A 26,498-nucleotide genomic window follows, 5' to 3' on the forward strand; every position below is an offset into this window, starting at 1 on the left:
CGCAGAAAATGACGTCACATCCTCGTGCAACGCCCTTTGGCCGCCCCGATTCCAAACTTCAGTCGGACCGCCCCATTGTGCGGCTGGCGGCCGGAGCGTTTGAAAAAAGGAACGCAACACAACCAGCGCGGGCCCCGGGGGGCGCAAATTAAAGGGGACGTACCCTCCAGTATAAAGCCCAGCCATTTTTCAGCAAACACTCTTGTGCAACGCATTTCTGGACACACAACAAGGAGGATAGCTAACTGGTTTCAAGCAGCAACAGCTCAGGTATTTTTGGACTCAGGCCAGAGCGCTGCAAGTGGCCTTTTGGAAATTTGAGTGTTTGCCAGGATTTGATGGGGGTTGCATGGGGTGCCAACGCGGAGCTGCAGCGTCATGTCCGTATGGCTCGCAGACGCATTGTGAGAGGGGCAGCCCTGGCTAGAGGCAGAGGGGGCTACAGGCGTCGGCCACGTAGGCCTTACCCAGTCAGGCTATACCGCCAGCAGCACTCCTACCTAAACATGAATGCCGCGCGATGTGTTAGAAGGCTCCGATTCCGAAAGGAGGTGATTGCAGAGATCTGCCACCTGCTTCGCAGAGATCTGCGTCCAAAGCTCAGGTGCAGGATGTCTCTGTCGGTGGAAGTGAAGGTGACGGTGGCATTGAACTTCTATGCCACCGGCTCCTTCCAATCCGCTGCTGGGGACATAGCAAACATCTCCCAGTACGGCGCGCATCGCTGCATCCGCCAGGTGACCGAAGCACTGTTCAGAAGGAGAAGCCAATTCATCTCCTTCCCCATGGCCCTGCAGAGACAGCATCAGCGCGCCTTGGGATTTGCAAGACTCGGGGAGTTCCCCTTGGTGCAGGGCGCCATTGACTGTACGCATGTGGCTTTGCGGGCCCCTCTGGAGCATGGCGAGCAGTATCGCAACAGGAAGGGCTACCATTCTCTGAATGTGCAGCTGGTGTGTGACCACAAGCAGCGCATCATGGCTGTCAATGCCAGCTTCCCAGGCAGCAGCCACGATGCGTTTATCCTGCGGCAGAGTACTGTGCATGACATGTTCGAGGCACAGCCTCCCCCAAGAGGATGGCTACTCGGGGACAAAGGCTATCCTTTGTGCACCTGGCTCATGACCCCGCTCCGCGCGCCCAGGACCGCTGCTGAAGAGGCCTACAACGAGAGCCATCAAACCACCCGCAACATCATCGAGCAAACTATTGGGGTCCTCAAGCAGCGGTTCTGCTGCCTTGATCGCTCCGGAGGAGCTCTGCAGTATTCGCCGGACCAGGTCTCCCAATTTGTGGTAGTTTGCTGCATGCTACACAACCTGGCTATCCGCAGGACTCAGGCACTGCCACCTGACGTTGGAGCAGCACCTCAGGAGGAGGAGCAGGAGGAGCAGGAGGAGGAGGAGGAGGAGGAGCAGGAGTACGTTCCCAGGATGGAACGACCAGGGCCAAGGGCCGCGCGACGCCACCTTATTACACGTTACTTCTAAGCCCCCTGTCAGGGAATGCCTTGTGGCCATGAGGGAAGATGAATGCAGCCGCTCCGCAAGCCCTCAGCCGGCGAAGCCACCAAACACTAACAAGAACAACCATGGAGACTGTATTAATAAAGATAATTATTTATTACACAAAAATGAAAACCCCTTCCCACATGAATCCCCAAAAACAATCAACGGGCCCCACAAAAAGCCCAACAAATGACTCACTCCCACAAACTGGGGAGGAGTAACTCCACATTTGTACAAACCTGGCCTCAACCTCGGCCTTAACACAAAAAATAAGCCCACGAACCAAACAACCATGGGCAAAAGAAAGATGGCCACCGCCATATAAAACGAAAGCTGGCCACACCCTCTACTGAGTGGCCCGCGAGGGCGAGACCTTGTCCAGCCTTTTGCCTCCCCTGCCCGGCCTGCTGCTCCTTCGCAAGCTCTGCCCAGTGGCTGCTGCGAGGCTGGGGGAAGGTGCCTGAGGCTCAGATGTCCTTCCGCCAGATGCCGCTGGGGGGCGGCCTACACGGCCTTTGGGCATCGAGGGGCCGGCTGCTGAGTGGCGCACCTGAGCCTGGCCAACATCAGCTCCAGCCGCTTGCCCTTGACGCCCCAGTGGGGGAGTGGCGGCGACGGATGGCACAATGTGGGCAAGCTGGCGTCTGGGATGCGCTGGCTGGTGCTGTGGCGCGCTGGCACTTGGCCGGGCCCGCACTGCAGGATCCGCAACAATCAGCTGAGGGGCGGCTCGCTGGGATGCTCCAGCGCGGCGGCTGCCCTGGCGATGCCTGCCTGAGACAGCGCGCGTGGCAGCAGTGAGTGCCCCTGTTATCCTGGTGTGCGCCCGCATCACACCCGCCAGGGTCTTGACGGCATCAGTGAGCATGCGGCCACTCGCGGCAGTTGATGCCCCGAACTCGCGCACACTGGTCGCCAGCGACTCGATGGCCTCAGGCATGTGCCCCACCACGCTCATGAGCTCCGTGTGGCGCCGGTCCGAATCCTCGGCCATCTTGTCCAGCTTCCGCGCCTCCTCCGAGGTGAAGGTGTCCGGACTGGAGTCGGGACGCTCCCGCTGGGGAGCAGGGGACCGAACTAGGGGAACCTTGCCACGTTGGTGGCGGCGAGTGTCCCGATCAACTGCACTCCCCTCTGATCCTTCCCCCCTTTGGGGGGAAGGCCGCGGCCCACGCGCACGGCTCCTGGGTGGCTGCACGCCACTGGTCCCAGAAGCTGCAATCTGCTGCGACATTTGGTATAGGCACTCGTCCAGTGAGGACGTGTCAATCATTTCGTCCTCTCCTGCGGGACCTGAGTGTTCCCCTGATGGTCCGGCTTGCTCTTGCTCCTCCTCCTCCTCCTCATCCTCCTCCTCCTGCTCGGAGGGGCTGTCACTGGCAGCTTCAGGGTCCTGGTCGTCACCAGCTGAAAGCAGGAATGCACAAGAGTAGCTTCAGAGTGAGGAGACGGCGTCAGCGAGGGAGTTAGGACTGGTGGCATTCAGCGCATTGGTGGGACAGTGGCAAAGGAGGTAGCTCGGATGCGCAAGTGCGACGCAAGAGGGCCAAAAGGCGAGGTCCTTACCATTGCCGGGCAGTGGAGGGTCGGCTACTCCGCACGCTGTGGGTACGATCAGCCGGGCTCCCATGAGCCCACACACGCGCTCCTCCAGGCGAGTGAGCTTCTGCAGCTTGGCGCGGCCTCCCCTGGTCCTGGCACGGGCCTGGCGATTATAGGCAACTTTAGCCTGCAAGAGAAAGGACGGGCTGTAAGTACGGAGTGTAGCCCTGATGTAGTGTGCAATGCCTCCCATGGTGGAATAGCTTGGCCAGAGTGTAGCCCTGATGTACTGTGCACTGCCTCCCATGGTGGAATAGCTTGGCCAGAGTGTAGAGTGCAGAATGGGCAATTGATGCTCATGACTGTCCCAAAGCTGCTGGCTGAGGGCTGGCCATTAGGACTTTCAGCTCCCTTTGCCCATCATGTCAGGTGTACATGCAAGAATGAGGAGGAGACTGGAAAGGGTACTCACCCTGACAATCCTGGTCAGGTCGTTGTATTTTTTACGACATTGTTTGTGGGTCCTGGGGGCATCGCCGCTGAACGTCACCCTGTTGGCGATCTGCTTCCAGGCTCTGCTGTAATCTTGGTGGTTCGGATTCCTCCCAGTCTCTGGGAACAAGATCCTGCGCCTCTTCTCCAGAGCTGTCACCATTATTTCCAGATCACCCTCTGAGAAGCGCAGGGCACGCTCACGGGCCTTCTCTGGCGTTGCCATGACTCCCTGGGGCTGAGCAGCAGTGTTGAGGCCTATTTGCAAAGCTGCAGTGTGCAGGGCGTGGCAGCAGAACAAATCGTCCCTTCCCCCTTTAAGAGCTGGTCGGCGCCACGGGGTCTGCTGTCAATCAAAAAATGACCGCACCCGCGCTGCGCCCCGCCTCGGCGCTATCCCTCTGCACCGCCGGCTTAGCGCCTAAAGATAGTAGTGGAACGCCTCTTTTAGCGCTCCACCAACCTCTTAGGGCGAAGCCACTGAATTTCCGGCAAGGGGGCGCAACTTTGGGGCGGCCGCTAACTTCGGGCGGGCGCTAACGTTAGCGCCCCAAAACTGGCTATACTGAAATTCTAGGCCAATGTGCCTTACAGGCAATGAATTACTTTTGAAATATGGTCACTGTTGTTTTGCAGGCAACATGGCAAGGCCCCACACACAGTAAGGAGATGAATGACCAGATAACCTGTTTTAGTTGTATTGGTCAAGGGAGAATGCCCGTGCTCTCTTTGAATAGTGCCTTGGGATCTTTTATATCCACCTGAGCAAACAGACAGTACCTTTGGTTTAAGTTTTCATCCAAAAGACCAAGCCCTAGAAATTCTGTAGCCCCGGAAAATGGGCCTGGGGATCACGATGCGACAGGAATCCGCACCCGTTCGCAGGACTGCAGGCTTCACTGCCTCTGCTCCATCTCCCTGTCATGCTGCAGGCCAAGGGCCAAGGGGGATGATAACTTGAGCACCCATGACTGGGAGCAAGTGGTCTGACAAGAACCCTTGAATTCAGAAGCAAGGCCTTCTCCACTTGCAGCACCACTCCCTATCCCCTCACTAACTTTAAACAACTCTAGAAACTTCCAACCCGTTCCACAAACTTACACAGGGCCAGTAGAAATCAAAAAACAAGTTACCTGAAAGTTGGTCATGATCCCTTTAAATATCACTAGTGGGGTGGGGGGTGGGGGCCTTCCTGCTGCTGAACGCATGCTCAGCTGGCAAGGTTAGGAGAGGGCGTTAGCTCCAGCGATGATGACGAAAATGGCAGGGCTGACGTCAAATCAGCGTTGTATGCTGATTGACATTAGTATCTGCCTACTTACTATACTTCTAGCACTGTTCCACCCCCCTCACCAAGATGGGGTCCAGCACGGCCCGCACCAGAAGTGTACATGCACTGTTCAGAAGCCATTTTGGTCCCAACTCGGCACCCAAACAATGGGCACTACAGAGCCGAATTTCTAGGCCTAACACTCTAACGATGCAGTACTCCCTTAGTACTGCACTGAAGTGTCAGCCTAGATAATGTGCTTGAGTTCTGGAGTGGGACTCGAAGCCACACCCTCCTAACTCAGAGGCAAGAATGCTACCACTGAGCCACGGCTGACACGCAACATAGAATGCTTTTAATAAATGTCACACATAGCAGGTGCTGTGAATTATTTTAACAATTCAGTCTAACTGGCTGCTCAATTAGCATAATGTCTATCTTTACATGAGAAACATCTATTTCTCGGCATAAACCACTGAAGCAATGCTTTTGTGATTTACTATATTTGAGCGACTTAATGTAGCTTCCATTTTACAAACATTAAGCTCTGGATTTTTTTTCATATACAGGTAGACAAATCATTTGGACACGAAAATGAAAATGTTGAGGATTACACCAAAATACAAATAATACTATAAGATTACTTGGTAACTTACACTGGTGATAAAGCAACCATTCTCATATGGATTTTTTTCATACAGTATATTATATCTGTACACTTCTCATATAGTAATCTACGAGTCAAAATACATGCATTTTCATAATCTATAAAGGATATTCAGTCGTGAAGCAGTTCATTATGCAGAACATCTTCCAACATAAAATTCAAGCACCGGATGAGAGAAGGCCATTCTTTCCCTAAGTTACACTGCTGAGAAAACAGCACATACAATGTGCAGAATTATGACAGTATCTAATATATTCAATCTTTCAAGGAAGCTGAAAAATTAAAAGGTCAAAATATCTGAGAAGTTGTTCCTGAACCCCTGTTATGAAGGGAAAAGCCCAAGATCCAAATTTACCACAACAATCTGCATGTTTCAACTGGACCAGTTGTAGTCCCATACAGCATATTAGTATCATAATGCCTCATACCGTATTTGATCATCTATGTCTATATTTCAATCCCATTCTGCACTATGCATCGGTTGCATTCCTTTATTAAAGGATTAAATCGATACAGCAACAGCCTCTTTTTAAGTGATTTTATTGCACATATCTACACCATGGGGAAATAATTCTTCTAATTTGGTGTTTTGCTTAACTTTGTAACTGTACCTCCAGTCGTGCAATTGTAACTCTAGTTAAGTAACCCGTTTAAATCTACGTAATCCCTGCATTACAGCATTAAACGATTTGGATTATGTCACTTCTCAATCTCTTTTTTTTTCTGTCAGCCTTCCTTTGTAATGTACAGTCCTGAGCCCTTTGTCCCTAAAATTGAACCCAATGTTCCAAATGTGACCCCACCAATGAGTTAAAATAACCCTTCACAGAACCTTTCCTATACATCATCAGCTTCTGCTTTCCATTGTCAACATGATTTTCTTTTCAGTGAGTTTATCATGCATTGTTATGTGCCTCACTAGTGGATTGTGCTAGTTAACTAGTTAAAGAGAAATGCATCTCAAGGTTTAAAGACAGTGGCCTAGATTTTCAGTTGCTTGCGCCAGCAGTTAGCGCCTTAAGAGAAGTGATTTCCGGGCGCTATGCGTGTAGTGCCCGGGCGCAGCGCAGTTTGCGCCTCGCCCCACATTAAGTTGGCCGTTAGCGCCGGCGCAAAGTTTAGCGCCCGCCCGGATGCGCGCGCAGAAAATGACGTCACTTCCTCGTGCAATGCCCTTTGGCCGCCCCGATTCCAAACTTCAGTCGCACCGCCCCATTGTGCGGCTGGCGGCCGGAGCGTTTGAAAAAAGGAACGCAACACAACCAGCGCGGGCCCCGGGGGGCGCAAATTAAAGGGGACGTGCCCTCCAGTATAAAGGCCAGCCATTTTTCAGCAAACACTCTAGTGCAATGCATTTCTGGACACACAACAAGGAGGATAGCTAACTGGTTTCAAGCAGCAACAGCTCAGGTATTTTTGGACTCAGGCCAGAGCGCTGCAAGTGGCCTTTTGGAAATTTGAGTGTTTGCCAGGATTTGATGGGGGTTGCATGGGGTGCCAACGCGGAGCTGCAGCGCCATGTCCGTAGGGCTCGCAGACGCATTGTGAGAGGGGCAGCCCTGGCTAGAGGCAGAGGGGGCTACAGGCGTTGGCCACGTAGGCCTTACCCAGTCAGGCTATACCGCCAGCAGCGCTCCTACCTAAACATGAGTGCCGCACGATGTGTTAGAAGGCTCCGATTCCGAAAGGAGGTGATTGCAGAGATCTGCCACCTGCTTCGCAGAGATCTGCGGCCAAAGCTCAGGTGCAGGACGTCTCTGTCGGTGGAAGTGAAGGTGATGGTGGCATTGAACTTCTATGCCACCGGCTCCTTCCAATCCGCTGCTGGGGACATAGCAAACATCTCCCAGTACGGCGCGCATCGCTGCATCCGCCAGGTGACCGAAGCACTGTTCAGAAGGAGAAGCCAATTCATCTCCTTCCCCATGGCCCTGGAGAGCCAGCATCAGCGCGCATTGGGATTTGCCAGACTCGGGGACTTCCCCTTGGTGCAGGGCGCCATTGACTGTACACATGTGGCTTTGCGGGCCCCTTTGGAGCATGGCGATGTGGTAAACCACTTTTATCGTTCACTATCCTTACACTATGGTTATCACTGTTTACACTGTTGTATCACTACACGAGGTCGCCTCTTGTCACGCTGTTATACCTGGGCTGACCACTGCTGACTCCGGCCATGGCTCCACCTACTTGCCCAGGTATAAAGGTGGTCGACTGGCTGGTATTCCTCCTTGTTGGATCCGATCAGCCACGAGGGTGGGCTCTGTTATTTAGCCAATAAAAACCTATAGTTACTGTCTTAACTCGTCGCTTTTCATTGGATGAATTGATAGGTATATCAATTTTATTGGCTAAATTTTGAAATGTCTTTAACGGAGCAGCCAAACGACCAGTCAGATGCCCAGCTACAACAGCCACAGCAGCCGGCCTGGTTGCGAGCCCTCCGACCGCCGTACCTGGATCTAAACCCACAGGCAGCAAACTCAGCCCTCGACTTCAAACACTGGCTGAGCTGTTTCGAATCCTACCTGGGAGAATCCGGCGTGCCTCAGAGATCCAAACTAAGAGTTCTGACTGCCCAAGTGAGCCCTAAAGTATTTGCACTCATCCAGGACCTTACTACATACGAGGCCGCCCTCAACCTGCTGAAAGAGCAGTACCGGAGCCCGGTAAATTCTATGTATGCCAGACATCTCCTAAGATCCCGCCCGCAACAGCCAGGAGAGTCTGTAGATGAATTTTTACGGGCGCTACAAACACTCGGCAGGGACTGTGGGCTAGATTTTCAGTTGCTAGCGCCAGCAGTTAGCGCCTTAAGAGAAGTGATTTTCGGGCGCTATGCGTGTAGCGCCCGTGCGCAGCGCAGTTTGCGCCCCACCCCAAATTAAGTTGCCCGTTAGCGCCGGCGCAAAGTTTAGCGCCCGCCCGGATGCGCGCGCAGAAAATGACGTCACATCCTCGTGCAACGCCCTTTGGCCGCCCCGATTCCAAACTTCAGTCGGACCGCCCCATTGTGCGGCTGGCGGCCGGAGCGTTTGGAAAAAGGAACGCAACACAACCAGCGCGGGCCCCGGGGGGCGCAAATTAAAGGGGACGTGCTCTCCAGTATAAAGGCCAGCCTTTTTTCAGAAAACACTCTTGTGCAACGCATTTCTGGAGACACAACAAGGAGGATAGCTAACTGGTTTCAAGCAGCAAGAGCTCAGGTATTTTTGGACTCAGGCCAGAGCGCTGCAAGTGGCCTTTTGGAAATTTGAGTGTTTGCCAGGATTTGATGGGGGTTGCATGGGGTGCCAACGCGGAGCTGCAGCTCCATGTCCGTAGGGCTCGCAGACGCATTGTGAGAGGGGCAGCCCTGGCTAGAGGCAGAGGGGGCTACAGGCGTCGGCCACGTAGGCCTTACCCAGTCAGGCTATACCGCCAGCAGCGCTCCTACCTAAACATGAGTGCCGCGCGATATGTTAAAAGGCTCCGATTCCGAAAGGAGGTGATTGCAGAGATCTGCCACCTGCTTCGCCGAGATCTGCGGCCAAAGCTCAGGTGCAGGACGTCTCTGTCGGTGGAAGTGAAGGTGACGGTGGCATTGAACTTCTATGCCACCGGCTCCTTCCAATACGCTGCTGGGGACATAGCAAACATCTCCCAGTACGGCGCGCATCGCTGCATCCGCCAGGTGACCGAAGCACTGTTCAGAAGGAGAAGCCAATTCATCTCCTTCCCCATGGCCCTGGAGATCCAGCATCAGTGCGCATTGGGATTTTCCAGACTCGGGGAATTCCCCTTGGTGCAGGGCGCCATTGACTGTACGCATGTGGCTTTGCGGGCCCCTCTGGAGCATGGCGAGCAGTATCGCAACAGGAAGGGCTACCATTCTCTGAATGTGCAGCTGGTGTGTGACCACAAGCAGCGCATCATGGCAGTCAATGCCAGCTTCCCAGGCAGCAGCCACGATGCCTTTATCCTGCGGCAGAGTACTGTGCATGACATGTTCCAGGCACAGCCTCCCCCAAGAGGATGGCTACTCGGGGACAAAGGCTATCCTTTGTGCACCTGGCTCATGACCCCGCTCCGCGCGCCCAGGACCGCTGCTGAAGAGGCCTACAACGAGATCCATCAAACCACCCGCAACATCATCGAGCAAACTATTGGGGTCCTCAAGCAGTGGTTCCGCTGCCTTGATCACTCCGGAGGAGCTCTCCAGTATTCGCCGGACCGGGTCTCCCAATTTGTGGTGGTTTGCTGCATGCTACACAACCTGGCTATCCGCAGGACTCAGGCACTGCCACCTGACGTTGGACCAGCACCTCAGGAGGAGGAGCAGGAGGAGCATGAGGAGGAGGAGGAGGAGGAGCAGGAGTACGTTCCCAGGAGGGAGCGACCAGGGCCAAGGGCCGCACGACGCCACCTTATTACACGGTACTTCTAAGCCCCCTGTCAGGGAATGGCCAGGGGCCATGAGGGAAGATGAATGCAGCCGCTCCGCAAGCCCTCAGCCGGCGAAGCCAACAAACACTAAGAAGAACAACCATGGAGACTGCATGAATAAAGATAATTATTTATTACACAAAAATGAAAAGCCCTTCCCACATGAATCCCCAAAAACAATAAACGGGCCCCACAAAAAGCCCAACAAACGACTCACTCCCACAAACTGGGGAGGAGTCACTCCACCTTTCTTCAAACCGGGCCTCAACGTCGGCCTAACGCAAAAAATAAGCCCTCCAACAACACAACCATGGGCAAAATAAAGATGGCCACCGCCATATAAAAGGAAAGCTGGCCACACCCTCTACTGAGTGGCCTGCGAGGGCGAGACCTTGCCCAGCCTTTTGCCTCCCCTGCCCGGCCTGCTGCTCCTTCGCAAGCTCTGCCCAGTGGCTGCTGCGAGGCTGGGGGAAGGCGCCTGAGGCTCAGATGCCCTTCCGCCAGATGCCGCTGGGGGGTGGCCTACACGGCGTTTGGGCCTCGAGGGGCCGTCTGCTGAGTGGCGCACCTGAGCCTGGCCACCATCAGCTGCAGCCGCTTGCCCTTGACGCCCCAGTGGGGGAATGGCGGCGACGGATGGCGCAATGTGGGCCAGCTGGCGTCTGGGATGCGCTGGCTGGTGCTGTGGCGCGGTGGCACTCGGCCGGGCCCGCACTGCAGGATCCGCAACAATCAGCTGAGGGGCGGCTTGCTGGGATGGTCCAGCGCGGCGGCTGCCCTGGCGATGCCTGCCTGAGACAGCGCGTGTGGCAGCAGTGAGTGCCCCTGTTGTCCTGGTGTGTGCGCGCATCACATCCGCCAGGGTCTTGACGGCATCAGTCAGCATGCGGCCACTCGCGGCAGTTGCTGCCCCGAACTCGCGCACACTGGTCGCCAGCGACTCGATGGCCTCAGGCATGCGCCCCACCACGCTCATGAGCTCCGTGTGGCGCCGGTCCGAATCCTCGGCCATCTTATCCAGCTTCCGCACCTCCTCCGAGGTGAAGGTGTCCGGACTGGAGTCGCGACTCTCCCGCTGGGGAGGAGGGGGCCGAACTAGGGGACCCTTGCCACGTTGGTGGCGGCGAGTGTGCTGATCAGCAGCACTCCCCTCTGATCCTTCCCCCCTTTGGGGGGAAGGCCGCGGGCCACGCGCACGGCTCCTGGGTGGCTGGACGCCACTGGTCCCAGAAGTTGCATTGCCCTGCGACAGTTCCTCCAGGCACTCGTCCAGTGAGGAGATGTCAAGCATTTCCTCCTCTCCTGCGGGACGTGACTGTTCCCCCGATGGTCCGGCTTGCTCCTCCTCCTCCTCCTGCTCGGAGGTGCTGTCACTGGCAGCTTCAGGGTCCTGGTCGTCACCAGCTGAAAGCAGGAATGCACAAGGGTAGCTTCAGAGTGAGGAGACGGCGTCAGCGAGGGAGTTAGGACTGGTGGCATTCATCGCATTGGTGGGACAGTGGCAAAGGAGGTAGCTCGGATGGGCCAGTGCGACGCGAGAGGGCCAAAAGGCGAGGTCCTTACCATTGCCGGGCAGTGGAGGGTCGGATACTCCGCACGCTGTGGGGACGATCACACGGGCTCCCATGAGCGCACACACGCGCTCCTCCAGCCGAGTGAGCTTCTGCAGCTTGGCGCGGCCACCCCTGGCACGGGCCTGGCGATTAAAGGCTGCTTTAGCCTGCAAGAGAAAGGACGGGCTGTAAGTGCGCAGTGTAGCCCTGATGTAGTGTGCACTGCCTCCCATGGTGGAATAGCTTGGCCAGAGTGAAGCCCTGATGTAGTGTGCACTGCCTCCCATGGTGGAATAGCTTGGCCAGAGTGAAGCCCTGATGTAGTGTGCACTGCCTCCCATGGTGGAATAGCTTGGCCAGAGTGTAGAGTGCCGAATGGGCAATTGATGCTCATGACTGTCCCAATGCTGCTGGCTGAGGGCTGGCCAATAGGACTTTCAGCTCCCTTTGCCCATCATGTCAGGTGTACATGCAAGAATGAGGAGGAGACTGGAAAGGGTACTCACCCTGACAATCCTGGTCAGGTCGTTGTATTTTTTACGACATTGTTTGTGGGTCCTGGGGGCATCGCCGGTGAACGTCACCCTCTGGGCGATCTGCTTCCAGGCTTTGGTGTAGTCGTGGTGGGTTGGATTCCTCCCACTCTCTGGGAACAAGATCTTGCGCCTCACCTCCAGAGCTGTGACCATTATGTCCAGATCACCCTCTGAGAAGCGCAGGGCACGCTGACGGGCCTTCTCTGGCGTTGCCATGACTCCCTGGGGCTGAGCAGCAGTGTTGAGGCCTCTTTGCAAGGCTGCAGTGTGCAGGGCGTGGCAGCAGACCAATTCGTCCCTTCCCCCTTTAGGAGCTGGTCGGCGCCACGGGGTCTGCTGTCAGTCCAAAAATGACCGCACCCGCGATGCGCCCCGCCTGGGCGCTATCCCTCTGGACCGCCGGCTTAGCGCCTAAAGATAGTAGTGGAACGCCTCTTTTAGCGCTCCAACAACCTCTTAGGGCGAAGCCACTGAATTCCCGGCAACGGGGCGCTACTTTGGGGCGGGCGCTAACTTCGGGCGGGCGCTAAGGTTAGCGCCCCAAAACTGGCTATACTGAAATTCTAGGCCAGTACCTCTAGCCTTTTTGCAATTAAATCTTTTTCTGTCTGGGATATTCCTCCATTTCAAACTATTAGACTGTTTAGGCAAGATTAAAGTATTCAATTATTATAGATTATAAATTAGAGGAGGAATTGAAGGAGGGCAAAAATACAGAATAACACAAACTATGTTGATGTGCTGGGAGCTCATGTCGTTACCTCATGGTTCAGGAATATCATATAACACAAGAGGGTGGGACAGTAACTTACAAAAATGGAGAAATATAATAATCGCCATTTTGCATAAGTGCCAGGCAGCACTACATTGTGCATCAGAATATAAAAATGAAATTAAGTTATTAAATAAATTCAAAATTCCCAGAGGTACCAGCAACAAAGAGAGCTACTACATCCATTTCTGTAAAAGCAGGAAATGTTGAATGCCCATCGACTACTTTCAAATGAATGCGGTTGCCACTTGAAAAGCTGTTAACTGTTTTCCAACACATGTTAGTCTTGAGTGAGGAAGATACAATATTTAAGTCAGTATATCTACTATGAGTGACTCACAGTGGTATATTGAAATTGTGTGCTGGGAGTGGTAAATGAAAATGGTCTCCTGACATTTGGATTATACTTAAATTAATTACACACGTTCCAGATATCAATATATCCTGGAGGGCTGGACTTCTGGCTTTAAAAATGTATAAGAATAGTTTCTTCCAAATTATGTGCTATGCCATTGGCTCCATCATCAAGTTCATGAGCTAATACTCTTATTTAGTTATATCATGAGGCAACTTTCATATTTAAAACATTAGTTCAAAATAGTGCTCAGAGGAGCAACAACATTGTGGACAGCTCTACAAATGCTACCATAGCAACCATCCAGCTACTAGTAAATGTGAATAAAGAACGATTGCATTTATATTGCGCCTTTCATGACTACAGGATGTCCCAAAACACTATACAGCAAATGAAGTACTTCTGAAATGTAATCACTATTGTAATGTAGGAAATGCGGTGCACAGCAAGGCATTAAATGACCAGGTATTCTGGTTTAGTGATAAATACTGCTCTTCTTCAAATAGTGCCATGGGATCTTTTACGTCTAACCTGAGAAGGTAGACAGAGCCTCAGTTTAACATCTTATCTGAAAGACAACATCTCACACAGTGCAGCACTTCCTCAGTACTGCACTGATGTGTCAGCCTAGATTATGTGCTCAAGTCTCTTGGAGTGGGACTATGAACCCACAACCTGCTGCCTTTTGAAGCGAGTGTGCTATCCACTGAGCCACAGCTGACACCTATGTGCAACCATCTTATTAATAAATGTGTGACACGTACCTATTGCACAAACACCAGCTAAAAAGGACCCATCCGTCCAATGACAATACATTGTGGCCCGTATTTTCCAATCGGAAAAAAAATTAAAGTTTTTTATGGGGCTAAAAATAAACTTACCTTTTTTAAAAGAATTTTTAAATTATAAATGAGTGAAAAAAATACATTTAAAAAAACTTTTTTAAAACTCTTATGCTCATTATGCCTGCTTTTACCAGGCGTAAGATTTTTAAGCGATTTCAGCGGGCGGAGGTTCTGCAGAAAGCGGAACTCTCCACCCGCAGAAAAAGAGGATCCTTGACAGATCGGAAATGCCGGTTTTCAGCGCGTGCGCTTCGCATGCCTGAAACCGGCATTTGCGAGGTCCCTACGGGTGTGTACACACCTCGTACACACCCGTAGGGATTGGAAAATACGGGCCAATAAACCACAAATAAACAGGCACATAACATGGCTCAATCACAAGGTGACACTATAGTGCATAAGCCCAAGCTGTAAAACAGACACCACAAAGATAAACTCATGAGAATACTGCAATTTGACCTCAACAGGAAAATCATTGTTTTAAACAGCAAGAATTACAAGCCCTTCTCCAACTAGAACGTTACATTTTACAACAAGACAGCGAGGAAAACACAGAACAGAAATACAGACTTTCACTCAGAGAATGATGATGAATTGAAAGACACCGACATAAAATTAATAACTTAAAAAAACAACGTTGAAAGAACAAGAGCCAACACCATCAACTTCTTACCTACCTCTTTAAACCCTAGGCAAGAAAAACAGGAATAACATTTATTTTTAATTCAATAGAAACTATCTCTAAATGTCCCAGGAAGAAAAAAATCTTTCAATAGAAAATAAAGGATGGCGATAACAAAAGTAAATGCAATAACAGTACTTCTCAAAAATCTATAGAGGTTGGATAAAGGCAACGGGCTGGAATGGCACAGACAGATCTCAACAATTTATTTGCCCAATTCTAAATACAATTAAAGAATGACTCAGAACATAACCCCTCCACAATATAAAAGGTAATTCCAAGCAATTCTGGACATTTTTTTAAAAGAAGACTTTGAACAAAGAATTCGAGAATTCACAAATTTACCACCCTGGCTAAATTAAAGAAAAATGGGGAAAGCAATTTAAAAATACACCAATTAACCAAATGATGACATTGCGCATAAATTGTAGATGAAAGGATACCCAGGTCCACCATGCCATCAACCCATGGTTATATCACGGCAATATAAACTATTAATTTTGGATTGAGGAAAGTGAATGAACTCTGTAGCCGTCGGCGCAAACTTCATAGATTTTTTTTTTAGATTATGAACATATACCCTTATTAAAAACTGGACAGACTGTTTGGGGGGAAGCAGTGGAAAACACTCAAGCTGAAGGTGGCTGACGTAACTAGGTTGCATTCGTATGGTGACGGACTGTCCCTGGGAACAATGGCCCGAGAGGCCCACTCCCAAGTCAAGAATAACGAGGCTGGCGACTCATTGTTTCTGGAGAAGAAGAGCTTGTTAAGTTAATCGGCTGGGAGATCGAAACGAGATCTAAACCATCCAAATCTGGGAGGAGGCCTGGAAACCATTTCCCTGAGGCCATGTGTCCATTAAAACCACAGTCTGTGTATTGGAGGGGTATATCAGAGAGCAGTTTGGATAGCTGTCTCTCTCCTACCCTCCACACAATGGAAAGTCAAGAGGAGCTGAGCCTTGCTCTTCCAACCGAGACGGACTTCGACTCAGACTGGGATTCACATGCCGCAAGGCCGGTATGGAACCAGGTAGCCGAGACAGACGGGAGGAAGCTACAAGCAAGATCAAGGGCAATCTAGGTGAGCATTGCCAAGCCTGCACACCCACAAGATCACTTAGCTGTCTGAGGGGGTGCCTTTATGTTCCTACCAAACCAGAGGGGGTTTAGCGTTGGAAGGGTCCTGTGATAGTTTAGTTCACGGGAGGGTGTTTTTAGGCCGTGTTAAGTCAGCACGGCAGGGGCTTGTTGGACAAGTCAGGGTTGTACTGTTTTAAACTGTACTGTTGTGTTCACACCGCTCGTACTGTATGCTAGTGGAGTGGTTTTGTCAACCTTAATAAACACTGTACGGGTGAGCCCGAAAATACTGTCAGTGTTCAAATCTGTCCTCAGTAATCCCTATTGTCCAGAACTTGTAGTAAAGGGGTTTGCGTGCTCGCTACAGGCGGGGCGAAACCACTTACAATAACTGGCGATTGCGGCAGGGGCCATAGGACATTGGCCACCACAAAAACCGGTTACAACTCCATATGAAGTGCAGAATTAAATCATTAAACATAGCCAACCGTACCAATTATATCTATAATAGTTATCAATTGAGAGACAGGCAGACAAGAGGCAACACGTGAAACAAGAACAGGGAAACCTAAAGCATAGTGGATAGACCAAACACAGACCCAGCACACATCTACATACTAAAAGAGACTCAGCACGCATCTATCAATAACACAGTCTAAGTACACAGCTCGTGATAGAGCTGTATCACTAGGTATAGAGCTGATAACATAGCCAACATTTATAGAGGAAACTTAAACACAAGTATTACCGGCCACAAACATTCAATGAGCACAAAATTTCTATTTTTAAATCTTCGACTAAACATCAAGACCCCAAAAGGAGGCTGCGGAATAAACAAAACAGTAAAAACAACTAGATAAAAAGCAAATATAAAAACAGAAAAACCTGCACAAGTGCCTTTACAAGCAAACACCTAAAACAGAAACTTAACCATAGCAATTCACCACCCACCCAGACTGCACAATGTGCAGACATAAATACACCAACGTAAGCTGCAGCAATCTAAACCAGACAGACATCAAGGTTACGTATCTTTGCAAATGCTACACCTACTGTCTCTAATGTTGTCTGCATAGAAAATCAGAGACCAAAAGGTCAGACCCGAAGCGATGCTTGAAGCTATCTTCTTATTTGGAACTTCAGGTGAAGTACATTTATAATGTCAATATAGCTGCAATCACTCTTATTTCTGCAGGAATAAAGGAAAACGCCTGCCAAGTAACTTTTACAGGGAGGTTGAAAGTTATGTTGAATTTTAAATGATATTCAGCAATACACTTAAAACAAAATGTTACTTTCTGCAAATCTTTCAAACTTACTAAGAAAAAAATATCTGTTCTTTTCAGAAAATAAAGTTGAATTTACATTGTATAGCTTCTAAAAAAGTGAAATTGCGAATATTCATGGGCTGTACAAAAAAGACAGTTCCAACAAAAACATTGAAATAAACACAGCAATACTATCCTCATGATATAACCTCACTTCCTGAGTAAACTTCCATCCATCGAAATCCAATTTGGTTATGTCCATTCTAATGAGAAAGATACTACTCAGTTTCAGTCTCTTCACACTTCAAACCACTCCACTGCCAAGCCTGCTGCTTACTCATTCACTTCATATTCAACCTTTACTACATGGAATCCCTTGGGGTGAATTGTTAAGCTGCTCCAGAATCGCAAAGTATGTCTGACAGTATTAATCATGTACTATTTGTCTGGTTTGCGTGTTTGAACAAATACTGTATGTAATGGATTTCCAAGCATTATTATGCTACATATAAAAAGTAGCACATTGCGTGGAGTAGGTTATAATGCAATAGCCCAGCAAGGGTTTAAGATAATGCCAAAAAGTGTGTTGTGAAACTCAAGGGTTATTTATTATCAGTATACTGAAATGGATTCCCTCTTAAATTGCACTCTGGACTCTTATTGAATGCATGCAGTTGGAATGGTTTGTGGTGGGGAAGGGTTTATGCCACTATAGATGAGCTCGTGTTGGTAGTGATGGGAACTATAGTAGACAAATGGCCACTATCACCAACACTAGTGCTTGCTGAATATAAAGGAGGTGTTAGCATTAGATTTCAAATAGCATGGTATAAGTTATGTGATTTAATCTGGAAGTATTGATGAAATGACAAGTTAAATTGAAGTGTACTATTTGAAACACAGTCCTGAATATTAAAAAAACACACAAATGTTGTAAATAAAATCAGAAAATGCTAGAAATCTCTAAAGAGAATGACAGATTGATGTTTTGGATTTAATCCTTCATCAAAACTGAAGACTAAAAGATGAGAAAACATTTTAGTAAGGTTGGGAAAAAAGAGTGGAATGGGGAAATGAATTAATAAATACTCCAATCACGGAAAGGGAGTTAATGTGTAAACTGCTAATGGAAAACTTTTAGATGATATAAAAGATCATCAGCGAGGTGATGGAAATGCATAAAGCTAACAAAAGAACATGCAAATAGTTCATATTTAATTTTATTTCGGATGTGCTGCATTTGCTGTTCCCCATCTCTTCCCCCATTTTCTCACCTTGTTTATTTTTTTGTTTGCCATACCCATATCTTTTCACCCTCTTAAATATTTACACATTATTTTGCTCTTTTTATGTCTTTGTGTCACCCCACTAGTTAAGTAATGTGCAGGACCGGCAATAAAACTCTACCCGTGTGCAACTTTCTGCAATTAGTCCAGCAATATTATTGTCCTTTATCTCAGTAACATTTTCCTCCCTTTTGGGTCATCATGCAACAATCCAAAAGAAGAACAGATGTAAAATCTCTATCAATACCATTCTCTATTCAGCCACTGCAAACTTCACGGGAGGCTCGCCCTCTAACCCAGTCCCTGCAAAAAAGGATTTCCTCCTTACAGCCCATCTGACATTGATCAGTTCATAGAATCACACAGCACAGAAGGAGGCCATTCAGCCCACCGTCCCTGTTTTAATCTTTGAAAGAGCTATCCAATTAGTCCCAATCCCCGCTCTTTCCCCACAGCCCTACATTTTTTTCCTTTTCAAGTATTTATCCAATTCCCTTTTGAAAATTACTACTGAACCTGCTTCCACCGCCCTTTCAGGTCATACATTCCAGGTCATAAAAACTCGCTGCATAAAAGAAAATTCTCCAATTCTCCCCTCCGGTTCTTTTGCTGATTATCTTAAATCTGTGTCCTCTGGTCACAGACCCTGGAGCACATCATTGAGCACTGCCCTCAAGAGGAAATTTGCAGGCAACCTACAAGATGTCCACGCTGCTACACCGGAAGTTTTGGCCTGGGTATCCAACTTAGATAATACCATTTGATTTGCTTTGCTGCTACCATACGAAGGAAGACGACTGACCCTCTTGCCAGTGGAAGCAGTTTCTCCTTGTTTACTCTAACAAAACCCCTCATAATTTTGAACACCTCTATAAAATCTCCCCTTAACCTTCTCTGCTCCACGAGAACAATCCCAGCTTCTCCTCTCCACATAACTGAAGTCCCTCGTCCCTGGTATCATAGAAACACTGAAGATAGGAGCAGGAGTAGGCCATTCGGCCCCTCGAGCCTGCTCCGCCATTCAATGAGATCATGGCTGATCATCCAAATTCAGTACCCTGTCCCTGCTTTCTCCCCATAACCCTTTAGCCTTAAGAAATATATCCAACTCCTTCTTGAATATATTTAATGAATTGGCCTCAACTGCCTTCTGTGGTAGAGAATTCCACAGGTTCACCACTCTCTGGGTGAAGAAATTCCTCCTCATCTCTGTCCTAAATGGCTTACCCCTTATCCTTAGACTGTGACCCCTGGTTCTGGACTCCCCCGCCATTGGGAACATCCTTCCTGCATCTAGTCTGTCTAGTCCTGTTAGAATTTTATAAGTTTCAATGAGATCCCCTCTCATTCTTCTAAACTCCAGCGAGTATAAGCCCAATCGACCCAATCTCTCCTGCGCATGCGTTCCACCTCTGAACCCTTTCTTTCAGAGGAACGGAAGTGCCGGTTTCCCGCGCATGCACAGTGCATGCACGAAACCGGCACTTCCATTGAGCTTATGGGTGAGTACCCCATGCGTACTCACCTGTGGAGACCCGAATTTCTATTAATCTAGTTCCCTCGTCTAGATCATTAATATATATTGTGAATAGCTGGGGTCTTAGCACCGATCCCTGCAGTACCCCATTAGTCACTGCCTGTCATTCTGGCAAATCTCCTCTGCATGGAAGAAATCGCAAGTCATTTTTTTTAAACTCGCTGACTTGGAAAGGTTGAAGCATCTGTCAGTGAGGCCTCGGGAAGCTGGGTTCAGGCCCCTCTGGAACCAAACATAAACCAAAACCGCATTAGAAAACTAGCGGGATGAGGAAACTGACACTAGAACTAAAAGGTGCGTTTCTATTCCACATGGAAAATAAATAAATAAATACGTAAAGATATAATAAACCCGAAAGTAAATCTTGAGTGAATTCCCCTTCGCTCGCTACTCTTTCTAGTACAGTACAAGACCATGTGGGTGTTTGAAAAATTCTTTGATGTGAAGACACGATACTTTCACTCTTGGTGCCTTGTTTGCAGGTTAACTCCAAACTGGTCGCCAGTGTTGTCGGCCTGTCAGTCCGAGTGAGGTTTCAGTATGTTGACATGTTGTTGAAGGTTCCTGTTGCTGGGACTTTCCAGTTTTTACTTGGGGGTGGAGGAGGGGACCAGTTCAAATAGAACATTTAAAAAAAAAACAGATTGCTTCGAGTTTCGTCTCGTAGGCGGCATTCCCTGTACGGATTCCCCACGTCACAGTTCCTTAGGAAAGCTGCAGTTTATATGACGGGGAACCCAAAGGCAGAAATCAAATCGCCACCTCTTCGACCAAAGCAGACCACCGGCGGGACGTACCGGCAGCGCTGATGGATGTAAGGGGCGACGAGGCAGTGACTATGATGAGAATGGAGGACAAGACGCGGCTGCAGGGTGCTCGCAGGAAGCGCACTTTCTTGGCTCTTGTTTGCTGCATAAGCGGCTTGTTCCTACTCGCAGCGCTCAGTCTTTTCCTGCTTCTCCAACACATCCCGGCTCGCAAGGTAGGACAAGCGCTTCACCTCCCACCTCGCTGAAGCTTTCAAACTACCTTAACAGAAAAAAGCGATTTGTAGTTTGCCAATGATTGTAAATGTATCTTAAGTTTGACATTGATTGCAAATTTTATCTTAAGTTTAACATTATGAATTTTATTTAAAGTTTGGCATTGGTTGTAAAATTAAGTTTGACATTGGTTGTAAATTTCATTTTAAGTTTCACATTGTTAAACTTAAGATAAAATTTACAACCAATGTGAAACTTAAAATAAAATTTACAACCAATGTCAAACTTAAAATAAAATTTACAACCAATGTCAAACTTAAAATGAAATTTACAACCAATGCCAAATTTAAAATAAAATTCACAATGTTAAACTTAAGATAAAATTTACAACCATTGTGAATTTTATTTTAAATTTGGCATTGGTTGTAAATTTCATTTTAAGTTTGACATTGGTTGTAAATTTCATTTTAAGTTTGACATTGGTTGTAAATTTTATTATAAGTTTGACATTAGTTGTAAATTTTATTTTAAGTTTAACGTTGATTGCGAATTTTATTTTAAATTTGGCATTGGTTGTAAATTTTATTTTTTTAAGTTTGAAATTGATTGTAACTTTATCTTTTAGTTTGACTTTGGAGTTAAAATAAAATCCAAGACAAAGATTTTCAGCATCAAATGTGTTACTTGTATTAAACAATCTTTTGTGATGCGTGCACTCCGTAATGCCATCTACTTATTTTGTTTCAGAGTGAAACACAGAGTGATCCTGAAATGATTCGTAAGTATTTTAAGAAAACTTTATATATGTATCTTTTTTAAAGTTCTAGTTCTTCCTTGTGGAATAAATAACTGTTTCTTGATGCTGACAAAACTTCCTCTTTTTTTCCAGGACAGTCTCCCAATACTACTGACAAACCAAGGGCACACCTCACAGGTAAGAGAAGTCCATGTGTTCATTTGCACGAAATTAATCTTTGTGGGTTTTTTTTACTTTTTAAAACATCAGCTTTTTTAGGGTCATTCTTACAATCGTGGCTTAAAACAGCAAGTGTGAGATATGTCTATCAGCATAGAAATTCTTGAGTTGCCTTGACTCTTGGCTTTCATCTGTAGGCTTCTCTTCACCATTTCATAACCTCCAGATAGGAGTATATGGTTTGTTGATAAAGTGAACTCATTCAAAGACAGTTAGAAAAAAGGACATTGATAACAATGTGGCTCTTACAGAATTGTTAGTACATTATATTAGGAAGAGTAAGAATATATGGCAATCTAATCAATTCTGCCATATTCAAGTCTGGGTATATGATAGTTTGAGTCTGCCCTCGTTGAATGTACATAGCCCAGCTGTAGTCAAAACTCCAATGAAGCTCTGCAATAGTCCTGCAGCTTAATGCCTCAGGTGGGCGATTTCACATTCCAATCATCATGAATGGTCTAGAAAATATGTCTTAATCCAAAAATTATGATCTTAATGTTACCTGGATTGCTGGATTTTGTAGTACATGATTGCTTGGACTGCACTAGTTTCTATACTAAATGCTTTGTTCACCAACAGCTTCCTGAGTTCTGTTAAATGTTCCTTTTTTTGATACTTCAACAATGTTTGCAGTTAGGTTTTGTTCAGTAGTCACTGGTTTTCTTTTTATTGTTCACGGTGTGCTTATTCATTTCTACTAAATTCAAAGACAAATCATTTAAAAAAGTCAGTGCAATAATTAAAAATATATATAACAGGGATGTGTTGCTGCTTGTCTTTCACACAAAGAAATATCTCATGTTCCACATTCACAAGTTGAGAAGTGTTAAGACACAGTCACTGGTGATACATCTGAGATACATTTCTTCATAAGAGTGACAGTGCTGCCTGAAGGTGTTTTCTTTCAGTTGATGTCATCACCATATTACAGTGTTGAGAGAGTAACAAAAGACTGACTAAAAGGCCAGAATTTTTCCAGCGCTCGGTGGGGGGGGGGGGGGGGGGGCAGGTTTGGAGGCGGGACCACTGGCAAAATCGCAAAGATTGACAGCGGGTCAGAAACCCACTGTCAACCCGCCCCCAAACATGGACCCGACACCTAGCAGCAGGCAGAGGATTATAGCCACTTAACTGCTTGTTAACAGGTTGTTAACAGGCAGTTAAGAGGCTTTTTTTTCAATTTTGTCACTTCTACTACGGGCTTCCCGACATCTGGACACCATGCCAGGTAAGCATGGCATGTTGTGGGTCTGCTATAATGTTTCTGCATTGGTGACAGCTGCAGAAGTGGTGTGAAGGATCCAATGGGGCACTGGTGAGTTTCAGAGGTAAGAAAATGTTGGGAAATTAATTTTTAATGCATTTAGACTTTTCTGTAGGTAACAAGTTTTGGATTGCATGTGTAGTCCCACCTCATTGAGAGAACCTCTCTCGCCAGTGACAGATTGCTTCTGTAACCTCACCTGCAGCTGCCATCTGTTCTAGCCTAAGGAGGGAGTCACTGGAGAGCCTGGGTGCAAGGGCTCACCTTTGTACAGTGATTGTCAGTGTTTGCAGCATCTTAATGCTGTCAAACACTGAGAAATCAACTGTCAAAAAAAATTGTGCGTGGCTCCTTTGAGAAAACCAGCAGATGACGCGTCATCAAATGGCGTCATCTGACACCGGCTTAACAAGCAGGGCGGGCTTAACAAGGCCAATTGATGCAAAATCACGTCTGTTGGCCGGATGTCGTTGGGGGCGGGACTGGAACCTGGAAGGCAGCTGTCCCGTACCCAAGCCGCCTCGAACTAGAAAATCGCGGCCAAAGTCTCATTCATTTCAATGGGTTCAATGCCAAGGGTTACATTTTGACCCTAAAATTGAACAGTTATTATAAATAATAGTTACAAAGAAAGCCGGGCTCCCCCCAGCTATAAATAATAGATTTTGTGTTGTTTGTATAGCTGAGTATATATCAGTGATCTACAATCACACAAAACATGCCTAATGCTTTTGTTAAATTAGTTTTGCTCTTCCACCATTGAACAGGGACAAATCAACAATGATTAGTAAATAGGTAGATTTAGCTAGCACATTTAACGTAGCAAAACGTCCAAGAGATATAACAGGAGCGATATCAATTAAAATATTTTTGACAATATTGTTGTGTACTTACAAGCATTTTTTCCTTTGAAATGTTTCTTTCAAGTAAAAAAGAAAGCTTTAAATAACAAGCTTTTTATTTTTAATTTTAGCCAAACTAACTTCCTCTGATTGTATTGATGGTGAATTCTGCACTCTCGAATGGGAAGACAGGAACGGACTTGCTTTTACTAAGGGCGAGCTATATTATCAGAACAAATCAAGGTCACTCATCATTCCGAAAACAGGAGACTACTTTGTCTACTCCCAGGTCTCATTTAGATGCAACAAATGTAAACGCATTGCTCATATTGTTAGCAAACTGATTTCAGGTTACCCTGCACCCATCCAACTACTGAGTTCCACCAGGTCTAACAGTGAAATGCAAAATCAATGGGTTATGGCCATCTATTTGGGGGCAGTATTCCACCTAGATAAAGGGGACAGGTTAGTAGTAAATGTCAGCAGTGTGAACCATGTAGATTTTACCAATGATCATAAAACGTACTTTGGTACCTTTTTATTATGATTGCTCAGTCAATTAGGCAGTGCTGTATTCATTGATTAGGGGTGTTAAACATACAGCTGGAGGGCTACATATGACGCCTTTCTTGAAGTTCTATCTAGCCCATCCAATTAAGATGCCTGGATTGTGGCTCATTAGCATAAACCTGTTGCAGTAGGAATCTTCAGTTGATAGTCTTTTAAATAATGTTATACTGGCACAAAGTCAACTTGCAAACTGGGGAACATGATCAAGGCGTGGGGGGGGGGGGTGCGGGGGGCGCGGTTGGCTGCCCATGTCAGATGGAAGTTTCCAACTTTGCCGTTTGACCTGGATAAATTGGCCTTCTGGCACATTGTGTTGAGAAGTGACAGACCAAGAGATCTAACACTAGGAGACTGAATCTCGAGAGATTAAATTGCCAGAAAAAGAAACAGAAATGGGAACTAGGACATTGCTAAACAATTAACAAGAACACAACAAAAACACTGAGAAGAATGAAGGATGAAGCCGATCTATCAATTTGCCAATACTCCCTGCATGCTGTGGTGTTCTGACTCAGCCAGTGTGGCCCCTATTTGATGTGAGTTTGACACCCCTCTTTTAGATCATTCTACTGTTAGTAACTGGAAAGAAATCCTTGTATGTATATTATTAAAAAAAACCTTATATGCCCAGAATTCAAATGCAGTAACAAATGACACTAAAATACAGTGTGAAACAATGAATATTCAGTTATCAATGTGAATGGAAAAGAGCTCGTTCTTGGTTCTGTTATATTACTTTTCTTGAAACATGGAAACATTTCCAGGCCAATGCACGCTTGCAATTTAAGTTCTCAATTTTTTTTGTGAAGTATATTGCTATGTAATATACAATTTTCATAATTATTTATATACTGCCAAATGTTGACACCACGCAATAGAATGATATACAGCACTGAAAGAATGCAGCTTAGAGCTGAGTACATCATGTTTAGTAAGAAATGTCTATCTGATATTATTAACTGTACTTATATGCATGTACAAGACCAAATGAATGTTCAGCAACCACTTCATTTAATACAAAGGTTGTATCCATTATCTATTCCTAATTGTGCTGTGTATCTAAGCTACTGATTTTGTGTACACTATGTTTTATATTAAAACCTATATCACTTAATGACATATTTTACATATTGTAGGATCATGTGAAATACCTATTTGGTATTGTAGAAAATTCTTTGGAATGTCTACCATTCATCCTATTGAATCTTTATCAAGATTCCTGATTTCTAGTTTGTAGGGTGTATATTCATTCTGATAGCACTAATTTTTAACATATGTTCTCCTCATGGTTCACAGAATTTAACCAGAAATTAGTCATGCTATACAGAGCAGGAAGATCCCAAATTTGACAAGCTAATCCAGCTTCGACAGCTGTAGTGGCCCAGGTTAAGAGGGGGGGGGGGCGGGGTGGAAATCAGCTCCTGCTTCTGATTGCTATCTAGTGACCCCAATTAGAAATGCACATGTCGTGGACATTGGATGAGACCAGGATAAGGCTAGGCTCTGTTACTCCCACAGTTGAATAGCCTGCCAACACTCACACATGAATAATTGTAACCTGGGTAAGGAGGGTGCCCCCAAGGAAATTATAGTCTAATAAGGAATCAATGCTTTGAGAGAAAAGGAAAATTGGTGAGAAAAATTAAATAAATCCATTGTAACATTTAATACTAGACTGTACTTCTGATTGCTAATGTAATGATTTGTTATATTTATTTCCATGTAAGAAAAGTAACGTTTTATTAAATAAAGTCTGAGATCAAGGACATTTTTGTAAGTTTTTTTTCCTGAAAAGCCCATATTTATTTTGCTTCACCATTTTTAGTGAAAAAGTAAACATGAGTAAAAAATGATGTAAAATCAGGAGAAATTGTTAATTCCTCAGGTATTGTCCCCCTCCCCTTCAAATCTGCCGTCATCATCCCTCTCCTCAAAAAACCCACCCTTGACACCTCTGTCCTTGCAAACTACCACCCCAGCTCCAACCTCCCTTTCCTCTCAAGTCCTTGAACGTGTTGTCATCTCCCAAATCCGTGC

At 47.0% G+C, this 26,498-nt stretch overlaps 1 protein-coding gene across 1 annotated transcript; it reads left to right on the forward strand.

Annotated features, from left to right (window-relative positions):
* The first annotated feature begins 20,424 nt into the window (after positions 1-20,424).
* Positions 20,425-26,227, forward strand: LOC147101801 (tumor necrosis factor ligand superfamily member 15-like). Its single transcript, XM_085965976.1, has 4 exons — positions 20,425-20,805; positions 21,554-21,584; positions 21,696-21,740; positions 24,023-26,227. Exons 1-4 carry the CDS (start codon positions 20,632-20,634, stop codon positions 24,436-24,438), a joined length of 666 nt encoding a protein of 221 aa, XP_085822102.1. The 5' UTR covers positions 20,425-20,631; the 3' UTR covers positions 24,439-26,227.
* Positions 26,228-26,498: the final 271 nt, after the last annotated feature.

Source organism: Somniosus microcephalus, chromosome 23, assembly GCF_052327205.1.
Source record: "Somniosus microcephalus isolate GS21.2 chromosome 23, FLI_Smic_1.0, whole genome shotgun sequence".
NCBI lineage: Eukaryota > Metazoa > Chordata > Chondrichthyes > Squaliformes > Somniosidae > Somniosus > Somniosus microcephalus.

Bases quoted from the DNA above. Each gene is read 5' to 3' on its own strand.
- LOC147101801 (XM_085965976.1), top strand. From the start codon at position 20,632: ATGGATGTAAGGGGCGACGAGGCAGTGACTATGATGAGAATGGAGGAC. The intron at 21,585-21,695 runs GTAAGTATTTTA...CTTTTTTTCCAG, and splicing joins GAGTGATCCTGAAATGATTC to GACAGTCTCCCAATACTACT. The intron at 21,741-24,022 runs GTAAGAGAAGTC...TTTTAATTTTAG, and splicing joins ACCAAGGGCACACCTCACAG to CCAAACTAACTTCCTCTGAT.